Source organism: Centropristis striata, chromosome 14 (genome assembly GCF_030273125.1).
Source record: "Centropristis striata isolate RG_2023a ecotype Rhode Island chromosome 14, C.striata_1.0, whole genome shotgun sequence".
In the NCBI taxonomy this organism is placed as follows: domain Eukaryota; kingdom Metazoa; phylum Chordata; class Actinopteri; order Perciformes; family Serranidae; genus Centropristis; species Centropristis striata.
In genome coordinates this window covers 31245752-31258072 of record NC_081530.1, presented here as the reverse complement: position 1 = coordinate 31258072, position 12321 = coordinate 31245752, and the positions used below count along the sequence as shown (strand labels likewise).

At 35.6% G+C, this 12321-nt stretch overlaps 1 protein-coding gene across 1 annotated transcript in view; it reads right to left on the bottom strand.

The window, feature by feature from the left end:
- The window catches only part of LOC131984347 (chloride channel protein 1-like), a 70113-nt gene that overhangs the window by 39459 nt on the left and 18333 nt on the right, over positions 1 to 12321 (bottom strand). The window contains exons 5-6 of the mRNA XM_059349214.1: positions 1284 to 1587; positions 1060 to 1191 (exon numbers count right to left, since the gene is read on the bottom strand). Coding sequence (XP_059205197.1) covers positions 1060 to 1191; positions 1284 to 1587 — 436 coding nt within the window. The remainder of the gene's footprint in view (positions 1 to 1059; positions 1192 to 1283; positions 1588 to 12321) is intronic.

The following is a 12321-nucleotide window of genomic DNA, read 5'->3' as shown; positions in this document are numbered from 1 at the left end:
GAAAAGATGGAAGAAACAGGAGAAAAGGAAAAACAAAAGAACAATGGATTGAAAAGATAGAAGCAGGAGTGTAGGAGGAAGTTAGGAGAAAGGGGTCGATAGAAAAAAGAGAGAATAGAAGACAGAATTAGATAGAGAAGAGCGATAGAAATTGAATGTGAGGAATGAAACGGGCATAAATGAGAATTCAGGGGGAAAAAACAGGCGGCAATCTCCGTGTCTGAGCATGGAGGCCACCAGGAAGTGCATAAAGCCTGCAATTCACCGAAAATTCCAGTAGGGGGTGCTAAGTTTGGCTGCAAAAGAAATCTGCCCATTCATTTCAGTGCTAAATTTGAAAACTTCTCACTTGATTTATTACCTCAACATTATGGTCTCAATCGCTAGTAAAAAATCTTCTTCAAGACAATTTGATGTCAATAGTTCTAATAATGGCCCCATTTAGAAGAAAATAGAAGATAAAGAATCGTATGATTTGGGGCGTTTCTAGCTTTGATTGACAGGTCACTGACAAGGCGAGCAGTCACCAGGAGAGAAGCAGAGCAATGCGTATCCATGGAAACGTGTCAATAATTTATATATAACGTTTTATAGATAGAAAAGAGGACGGTTACCGATTTGGTCTCATAACTTCACACACTGTATTTTACACACTGTATTCACACTGTATTTTCACTTAATGTTTTTGTTTTTTGCTAGCCAAAACTAACATCCCAGTTAATGCTCCAGTTAATGCTAACATGAATTAGCAGCGGCTTCTCTCAGTCGGGTTGAGGTGTAGAGAGGCTGTAGTCAGTGATCAGATCCCTCTCCTCCTCCACAGTCCAGATATGGTCTGCTCCGCGTATCGGAAACAAGATGGCGACGCAAGATGGCGACGAGTATAACGCTGAACTCGAGGCTTCCAACGGGCCACAAACCAATGGTGACGTCACGGTGACTACGTCCATTATTTATATACAGTCTATGGAAAAAACATGCCAATGTCTGTTCTATATTGCACCAGCCTTTCCTTTACTTTATTGCTACTGCAATGCTTTATGGGTCCTGTAGTCCTACCTTGCAGGCTCTTTGCGCTGGCGTAGTCCATAGTCCAGCTGACCAGCGCCATAGTGATGCCCAGCAGAACGAGAAAGATCCAGTCTTCTCCCAACCTGGTCACAAGGAATCGCTGCACCCGTGCTATGCAGTCTGGAAGAAAAAAACAAACAGAAAACCTTAGAAAAAAAGAGTAAAAATGAAAACATCTATTTACTTACTTTTTTAAAATCACGATTGCTCACCCCGACATTTGGAGTAAGACCGTTTCTTCTTCACAGAGGACGTGAGGTCAGGTTGAGCCGTTTGCTCATCCTGCTCGTCACCTTCTGCCTCCATGTTGCTCTGCTTCCTGTTCCTCTGGCGGCTGTGGTAGCCGTGCTGATGGCGGCCGTGGTATCCATTTTGACCGTGGCTACGCCGGCCATGTCGCGTCCTGCCGTGGCTGCGGGGATGGCTGCCATGTTTCTTGATCTGTCTCTCTGTCAGCAGGCGCGTGGCCTCCCGTCTGCCGGAGCCTCCCTGGTTCTCTTGGTACTCCCCATAGAGCTGTTAATCAATCAGTTAACCAATCCCTTCATCAATAAGTACAGAGGAGTACACATCATAGCCAGCATTCATTCACTAGACATAAACAGTTACAGGTAGTTCCTGAGAAAGTGAGAATGTAGAGTGTGATAGTACTCTCCGTCTGGCACCCTGGCAGAGAAGAGTCCTTTTCAAAAATAGACAGGACCACGTGTTGCTCTAATGGAAACGGAAACATGGGCTCTGCATCTAGATTTATCACCTCTGGACAGACTCCATGAAATTGCCTGGGACATCTGGGGAAGAGATCAATTCTCATCTCTCTCTCTCTCACAGGCACAAGTATCTCTTTCAGTAGGAGATGCCCTCTTGCATTTGTTTTATCCTTTTCTTCAAAACACAGGATGTCCCACATACACGATAGTTCCATGATTTAGATTTCTCCTCTACATTAGAGTAAAGACATTACAAAAAAACACCTTTTTTTTAAGGCTGGGCGATAAATCAATATAAAAAAAATATATTGATATATTTTTAAATGTGATATGGAATTAGACCATATCGCATATATCAATATGGTTCTTTTTTTTTTCTTTCTTTATATATAAATGCTGCCCTTACTAGGGTTTGTCATATTTAGTTCTTTTGTAATGTTCGTTATTCTTTTCTCACATAAATATATTTATTTCAGAAAAATATTGGCCTATTTTATGTCAAAGGCTATTTTTATTTACAGTAAGATATATTTTTTTTATTTAAATGTGCACTTGATGGAGTTTTGATTTTTTTAAAAAGGTATTCTTGTTGTTATACTGTATTTATGTTCGCTTAAACAGTTTCAATAAAACTACTTGTGACATGTCATATTTGTCTTTGACTGAACATGTCTTTGCTCTCACTTTGCAATAAAAATATCGGGATATATATCGTACATGAATAATCAGCCTAATATATCGGAATATGACTTTTGGTCCATATCGTCCAGCCCTACTTTCTATAATTCTCTATTACAACAAACTCCTAAATTGCACTCTCTTATCCCTTCAAAAAAATACAGTATGCAGACACAAATGTGCACTTGCACTTTCTTGGTGCTCAGTGTGAGTGATGTGTAGTAGTCACGTTTATTTCAGCTGTCATATATTCATACCTGGGATATTCCCAGAGCTTTTACTGGTATCCGCTCTGCAGGATTTGTTGGTGTTCTTTGGGAAATCTCATGCAAATGACATCAAGTTAAATCCTCTTTACGACTACAGTTATGAAACAATACTATATAGGGACACCAGAGGTCACTAAAGTCATCAGGGTTCAAATTTGTAAGTAAATAAGTAGACCTCAAATTTCATGCTGATGAATTTTGTGTCCATAAATACAAATGGAAATAGAGATTCTAATGATGTGCCAGCTATTCTGGCCTACAAAGCCTAACTGCAGTAACTACGCAAAAGGTAAAACTGAGACTTTTAACGTTTTTAAACTGGCCAGCCAAATTGGTATATGTAGGTAAGTGACATGACACTTATTTCTACATGTATTGATGATGTACTTTTTATGCTCAAAAATAATGATGTATTTGACCTTTGACCCCAAAAACTTCTGCATTGCTGTAAAAGGTTCTAATGGTAATGCAAAAACAGTCAATAACTACAATGTTGTTGTCTTCTTTCAGCTTTTGTATTTTGTTTTCAGTGAAAAATATCAATCTCGATAATAATTTCCCTTTCAAACAAACTTATAATTTCTATTATTTTGATGTTTAAACTAGTATATATATCCAAAGCAGACCGTTGTAAGTGCAATTACTGCTTGGTTTTGAGTTGGATTTTGTGGTTTTTATATAATTATTTCTCTGAAATAAAGCAAAATTGAAATCTAAAACTTTGTCACAAGATAAAACAGACATCAAGGAGTTCATTTTTAGTTTGAACTCAATTTTGACCAAATTGTAGTTACTGCAGTTAGGCTTTGTAGGGCAGTATAAAAATTTTGTGCATAATGCAAGTCACTTCATTCCAACAACTCTCAATCACAGTTAATCACAAAGTATTTTTTTAAATCTATCCTACTGAAGCACTGTCATTCCAGCACTGTACCATAAATATTAAAGCAGGGCTCATATATATTCTTGGTACATCAGTAGCAGACAATAGAAGTCCAGGAATACAATTGACAAGCTGATAAGTTGTTTCTGGTGCTGACACTCTGGATGTCCGTGCAGTAACCTTTCAACAGCGTCTCATTTAGCAGGTTCATGGACAGACAGGTTGATGGATGGATGGATTAACACACACTCACATACACTCACATACATAGGGTACTGGCCAGGCTGTGTGAGCAGAGATGCCAGTCCATGCTTGGTGAAACTTGAGCTGCATAATACACAATGTGCTGTAACTGAATGCCAACACACAACACAGAATCAAACAATAGAAGCCACGGGTGTCTTGATTGGGTGGACAGTGCTCCTGTGTTCAGCTGTGGGGGTCAAGAACCCGTTCCAGGTTGGAACCAGTTCCAAATTTCCAAGAACAGTGGATTGATAAGACATGTGCGTTTTGATTCTGCTTACTGGTTCCTCAGGCTGGGCGATATGGACCAAAAGTCATATCCTGATATATTTAGGCTGAATATCGATATACGATATATGTCCCGATATTATGTTCACAAAGTGAGAGCAAATGTTCAGTCAAAGTCAAAGCCAAACGTGACATGTCACAAGGTGTTTTATTGAAACCGTTTAAGTCATGGGTGTCAATCTCGCGGCCCGCGGGCCAATTGCGGCCCTCGTGACGATATTTTGTGGCCCTCACCTTGATATGAAAGTTTAATGTTAGTGCGGCCCGCAAGTTTAATATGAATGGCACTTTGCCGTTTTGTGTGTGGAAGGTCCCTTTAATTACCTTTTTTTGGTAATTTTGTTTTTAGCAATTTTGTGTCTTTTTTGGTAATTTTGTGTCTGTTTTGGTAATTTTGTGTCTTTTTTTGGTAATTTGTGTCTTTTTTAGTAATTTTGTGTCTTTTTGGGTAATTTTGTGTCTTTTTTAGTAATTTTGTGTCTTTTTTGGTAATTTTGTGTCTTTTTTTGGTAATTTTGTGTCTTTTTGGTCATTTTGTGTCTTTTTTTAGTAATTTTGTGTCTTTTTTTATAATTTTGTCTTTTTTATAATTTTGTGTCTTTTTTATAGTTTTGTGTCTTTTTTTAGTAATTTTGTGTATTTTTTTGGTCATTCTGTCTTTTTAAAGTAATTTAGTGTTTTTTCAGTCCTTTTGTGTCTTTTTTTTAGTAATTTTGTGCCTTTTTTTGGTCATGTTGATACCGCCTCCAGCGGCTCCCAGGTAATTTGAGTTTGAGACCCCTGGTTTAAGTGAACATATTTTTTTAATCAAGGCTCCATAAAGTGCACAGTTAAATAAAATAAAAAAATCTAAAATAAAAATAGCCTTTGAAAAAAAAAATAGGCCAATCTTTTTCTGAAATAAATATATTTATATGAGAAAAGAATAACGAATATTACAAATTAACTAAATATGACAAACCCTAGTAAGGGCAAAATGTATATTTAAAGAAAGGGGAAAATTGAACTATATTGACATATGCAATATGGTCTAATTCCATATCACATTTAAAAATATATCGATATACTGCCCAGCTCTACTACCAAGTGAGCTGCAGTGAGCATTTCACAGTCCATGATAGTTGAGCTTATCGGCAAGGCTACGCAGACCGATCGTCTCATCATTTGTTGCGTCATTTGACATGTCGACATGACATTTGAGAATAGACACTTCTGTTAACATCCTCAATCACTGATGACCGCAGCATCAATGTTAAAAAATTTGTCTTAACTTTACTAAAATGCAGCCAAATGCAACACCTGCTGAAAGGATAATCCATGCAGGGAGGAAGGACCTTCAGCATGACGAAGGTTTTACAAAGGAATACATCATGTTTGTTGAAATGGCAACAACTATTGTTGATCATTTATTTTAAGTCAAGGTAATATTTGTATTTATAAATAAATAAATAACCTCCCTGTCACAGTTAAACGTGCAAATAATAAAAGTAGATTCATTTTTGGAATCATAGCTAAGATTTGCTAACACGAATCAGAATCAATCAAATTGAAATAACACTCAAGCCAGATTGTGTCTGACTTAAGTATACTGTTGCTAAGCAGAACAAGTTTTTCTTTTTTAAAGAAAATACACCCCCTTAAAAGTTTAAGTCATGGGTCTCAATCTCGCGGCCCGCGGGCCAATTGCGGCCCTCATGACAATATTTTGTGGCCCTCACCTTGATATGAAAGTTTAATGTTAGTGCGGCCCACAAGTTTTATATGAATGGCACTTTACCATTTTGTGTGTGGAAGGTCCCTTTAATTACCTTTTTTTGGTAATTTTGTTTTTAGCAATTTTGTGTCTTTTTTTGGTAATTTTGTGTCTTTTTTTTTGTAATTTTGTGTCTTTTTTGGTAATTTTGTGTCTTTTTTGGTAATTTTGTGTCTTTTTTTGGTAATTTTGTGTCTTTTTGGTCATTTTATGTCTTTTTTGGTAATTTTGTGTCTTTTTTTAGTAATTTTGTGTCTTTTTTAGTAATTTTGTGTATTTTTTTGGTCATTCTGTGTCTTTTTAAAGTAATTAAGTGTTTTTTCAGTCATTTTGTGTCTTTTTTTAGTAATTTTGTGCCTTTTTTTGGTCATTTTGATACCGCCTCCAGCGGCTCCCAGGTAATTTGAGTTTGAGACCCCTGGTTTAAGTGAACATAAAGGGGAGTACATTTTTTTAATTTTTTTAATCAAGGCTCCATAAAGTGCACATTTAAATAAAATAAAAAAATCTAAAATAAAAATAGCCTTTGAAAAAAAAAATAGGCCAATCTTTTTCTGAAATAAATATATTTATATGAGAAAAGAATAACGAATATTACAAATTAACTAAATATGACAAATCCTAGAAAGGGCAAAATTTATATTTAAAGAAAGGGGAAAATTGAACTATATTGATATATGCAATATGGTCTAATTCCATATCACATTTAAAAATATATCGACATACTATATACTATATGAGCTGCAGTGAGCATTTCACAGTCCATGATAGTTGAACTTATCGGCAAGGCTACGCAGACCGATCGTCTCATCATTTGTTGCGTCATTTGACATGTCGACATGACATTTGAGAATAGACACTTCTGTTAACATCCTCAATCACTGATGACCGCAGTGTCAATGTTCAAAAATTTGTCTTAACTTACTAAAATGCAGCCAAATGCAACACTTGCTGAAAGGATAATCCATGCAGGGAGGAAGGACCTTCAGCATGACGAAGGTTTTACAAAGGAATACATCACGTTTGTTGAAATTGCAACAACTGTTGTTGATCATTTCTTTTAAGTCAAGGTAATATTTGTATTTATAAATAAATAAATAACCTTCCTGTCACAGTTAAACGTGCAAATAATAAAGGTAGGTTCATTTTTGGAATCATAGCTAAGATTTGCTAACACGAATCAGAATCAATCAAATTGAAATAACACTCGAGCCAGATTGTGTCTGACTTAAGTATACTGTTGCTAAGCAGAACAAGTTTTTCTTTTTTAAAGAAAATACACCCCCTTAAAAGTTTAAGTCATGGGTCTCAATCTCGCTGCCAATTGCGGCCCTCATGACGATATTTTGTGGCCCTCACCTTGATATGAAAATTTAATGTTAGTGCGGCCCGCGAGTTTTATATGAATGGCACTTTACCGTTTTGTGTGTGGAAGGTCCCTTTAATTACCTTTTTTTGGTAATTTTGTTTTTAGCAATTTTGTGTCTTTTTTAGTAATTTTGTGTCTTTTTTTGGTAATTTTGTGTCTTTTTTAGTAATTTTGTGTCTTTTTGGGGAATTTTGTGTCTTTTTTAGTAATTTTGTGTCTTTTTTGGTAATTTTGTGTCTTTTTTTGGTCATTTTGTGTCTTTTTGGTAATTTTGTGTCTTTTTGGTCATTTTGTGTCTTTTTTGGTCATTTTGTGTCTTTTTTTAGTCATTTTGTGTCTTTTTTTTGATTGAATTATATCACTTTTTTTTTTATTAAATTGAAATAACACTCAAGCCAGATTGTGTCTGACTTAAGTATACTGTTGCTAAGCAGAACAAGTTTTTCTTTTTTTAAGAAAATACACCCCCTTAAAAAAGATCCATCATGCAGTCCCTTTAAGAAGGGAGGATTTTCTCATCATAAATTATTCCTGACATGTCCTGAAAGGTGTCTGCAAGGGCAGTCCACACAGTCCTCACAAATGCACTATCACCTTACTATGCTGTAACACCAGACAGATACATGATACACTGTCAACATCACACCTTGAGTAGCCACACCGCTTGAATTCCTTCTTAGATTTGTTGCATTTACACAGAAATGTCTTTCAGGGCAGCCCCCATATAACAATTATACAAACAGAAAACTATAAATGGCCTTCATACTAACACAAAGTGGCCCACTCTACCACTCTCACTGTTAAGTAGATGCTTACAGGGCTGCCAGTCATACCAGAGATTACAACTACAGTTTCAATATGGTGCAAAAATCTTCAGTCATGAATGATTTGATCTGTAAAATATACAGTATGTGACAAAACCTCATCTCAGCAGGCCACCTACTAATATTGCAAGTTTTAATATAGACAGGTTTGTCATATTCAGCTTGGTTAACTAGCTAACTAGCCAATCGGCTACAACAGCAAAGCAGCTAATTATAAAGCAGCATAACACAACGAGCCCAAGAGATGGACACATCTAAGCAATGTTTGTTTATTAACTTAGAGAATAATCAAGACTATTAAATATGTTTACATGTTGTTTAATCAAAACTAATCAACAAAAATAAATAATGTAAATGTGCCTCAGTAATAATAAGCATTGATGTACAGCAGAGGCCCCACGATACGATTTTATCCCGATACTTGAGTCACAATATGATATTATTGCGATTTGGTGAGTATTGCGTACAATATACTGCAATTTAACTGTTTAACTGCATTTTGTGTACATTAATTAAATTAAATTCAATCAAGAATTATTTTGTCCAATAAGGGAAAATTCTCAGCCTATTCATCTCACTTCAGTCTTTTTATTTCTCCACATTGAGAGTCAAACCCACAGACTGACCAACAAAGTATTCAGTCAAACTAAACTCAACTGATATTAAATATGATTTCTCAAACTTTCCTCAACTTTAAGCTTCAATGCTCTGAATGTTTTGGAATGAAACATAAAAAAAGTCTAACTTTGCAGCATTATTTCAACAACTTCCCTACATGATATCCTGACGCATGTGGTGCCTACAGATTCATAGATACCAGTATCTCCAGTATATTCCTAAAAGTGAGCCTGGTACGGCCACTGGGAGAAAAAAACGGCGCAAATACTGACAAAATGCTAAATATCGATACTTGACGGCCATGAATCAATATAATATAAAGACAGACATCTTCTTTTAATTTATTTTAAATTAAATTTTGTTTTGTTTTCTTTGTTACCTTTGTCAATTTTTTCAATTCTGTATTTTGTTGCACTTTCTTGCACTTTTATGTGAAGCACTTTGGTGCGGCTCAGCCGTCTGTAAATGCGATATATAAATAAATCTGACTTGACTTGACTAATATACCCACACAAAATATTGCGATAAAATGCTGTATCGACTTTTCCCCCCACCTCTAATGTACATATGTATGCAGGCCAGATATTATAATGAATTTGCTACTATGAAGGAACTTGAAACATAATCATTTCTCCAAATGCACATAAATTGAACATCTCTATCTGATTTGGTTGAAACACCAAAGTTGCATATTTGTAAATGCAATCAGCTGTTCACTTCTGTGCAGTTCAGGACATGAGGACCTCCAACATGGCCACAGAGTATGTCATGTTGTCAGAAAGCCATCCTTGCCAGCCCTTCCTCCTTTACCTCATTCCACCTCACCTTCCTGTTTTCCCTCTTGAACAGTGAAACTCTACTCTGCACTAATCACTTACCTCCTTCCTTCGTTGCCCCCTACTCTCTGGTGAAACACTACTCTGGGCTAAATTTAGTGCCGGTGTGATACAATATTCTTCATTACACTTCCCACACCTCTCTCCCTCTCTCTCACCATCAGGGTACTTTTCAATGCCTCATCATATTCCTCAGTTTCTCCCATGTCTCTGGCTCACTCTGTCCTTCCAGCTGCCTTTTAATCCCCTCAAGGACTTAGAGAGGAAGTATAAACTGATAAACTTACTTCAAACAGCTGAGTTTCCTAATATTCTGCCAATTTACAGTTATTTCCGTTTGATATACTAGAGGGTCAGCTCTGAGCCTCATGGAAGGAATCAATGCCTTGCTCATAGACACCTCTGCAGTCACAATAGTTTAAGCATGGAAGTGCTTTTCAATACTATATCATTTAAATACAATATGAACATGTTTTTCTATAAAATCAAATGAATGTACCAAATGTATTTCAATCAATCAATCAATCAATCAATCAATCAATCAATCAGACTTTATTTGCATAGCACTTTTCATACGAGAGATTCAACACAAAAAAAAAATATATATATATATATATATATATATATATAATAAACATAAATTAAAAAAGTAAAAGTAATAATAACAATGGGAAGTTAAAAATTTAAAGTTAAAATTAAAATAAAAAAATAAAATAAAAAAGCTAGATAAAAAAGATAAATAAATAATTAAGAAATAGAGCATGATGAAATATAGAAATAGACTAATAAATAGTAGCAAATAAATAAATAAATAAAAGAGAAGATGTTATAACACTAAGATGCATGAGCAGAAAAATCTCTAAAAATGGTTCAGGTAAAAGCCAAATTAAAAAGATATGTCTTAAGTTTGCTCTTAAAATATGAACAGTCTCTCTATTTGGTACTGTTAGATTGCTGCAAACAAACTATTGGTATTTTAATAAAGAAGTCAGGCAATGATTGGCATCTTTCCATCATTCTGTGTGATCTTGCTAATTTATGCTGCACATGTCATGAGTCTGCAGACAGCAAAAGTGAAAGTAGTTGGATACCTTGGTGAAAAGTTGGAGAGGCAGCCTGTCAGCTAACAGCTGTGGCTGCTCCTGCTGCTCATTAGGAACAAACAACAAAGTGAACTAGAAGGAGTAGACGGAGGAGGAGACCAATGTTTTCTTTATGGGTTTCACCATTTGTGGTCTGACTGACATCACTCAATTCTTCTGAAATGGTTTACCCAGGCCAATTAGCACCAGTTTTTTACCACCAAAAAAAAATTGCTCAACGGTCTTGTACCAGACAGATTTATTCTGCTTTGGTAGATATTTTACATATTTTTAATGAGGATGTATTGATGTTGATAAGATGATGATGCGTTTCCAAACTGGATCATCACATAGGCCTGTCACCATAATTACTATATCGACTTATCGCTTGATATATAAAAATGGACACGATAGTTTTTTTTCTGGACTCAATATATTGTTGTTTATCTGCGTGACTTTTCGTGCTTTTTTGTGTTTAAAGTAATGCTGTAAGGCAGCACGAACTTCCAAAAAAACCTATATTTCCCAAGCAGCCATTCCAGCTGTTTATATGTTATTTTAATAATAAAATAATGATTATCTCATTACAATGTTTTGTTAACAGAGCCTGAAAGTCTTCATTTGTTTTGGTTGTAGTTTATTTATATACGTTTTATTTATCTAGGATATTTGAATATTTCTTTCCCACATTTCAATACAATTGTTTAATATTCTTGAGATTTAAAAGTTCATTGCTGTGGAAAAGGATTTACTAATTATGCTCTAATATTGTTATAAAACTAAAACGACATCGATACAACGATACTATCGTTCATCATGATAGTTTCTGGGAAAAAATATTGTCAGAGAAAATGTGTTATTATTACAGGCCTATCATCACATGTGACAATGAAGTCCACTGTACATTATTTGTGGGGCCCTCTGACGTCCACATACCTCCGTACATGTGTACAGCTGAATGTGAGCACATGCCATTATAAGCTGTCATTTGAAGTCAAGCCTAATGCATATGAAGGTCTTCTAAAATAGAGAAGGATTTAAGTCTATACATTCTCTACGTGACTGTCAACTCCAGGGTCAGGTGCCCTGTCTTTGTAGTAGATTGCAGAAGGACGAGATATTGTTATTATTATGAATAATTAAAATTTAAATGGTTGTTTTTACTTATTTATTGTGATTTCTTAGTGTTTAAATTAAGCTCTCTCCGAGGAACCAATAACTGTGAAATGATTAAAAGACATATACACACACACACACACACACACACACACACACACACACGCACACAAACATTATACTCAAAATAACAAAACATATTTAAAATATAACATATAAGTTACACCACAGTGTTTATAGCTCTGCTTCCTTGGGTGACAGCGTAAACATAGGGTTACCCCAGCCTGCATGGCCTTCACTCACACACTCACACACACAGGTTAAATGACATTGCACTTCCTGGACTACCCACAGGCGTTGGGTTTCAACCATTAAATTCTATAGGTCACCATGATCACCAGTCCTCACATACCAGCCAATCAACACCGCAGAGGCTCTGCAGCTGTATGGATTAGAGTGGAATACACCTCTATTTGAGAATAATGCATCAAACAGATTCTGTGTTTCAGGGTGTGCAAAGTAATCTGTAATTCTGATCGTTATAATTACAGCTTTATGTCATTTACCATTTCTATTGT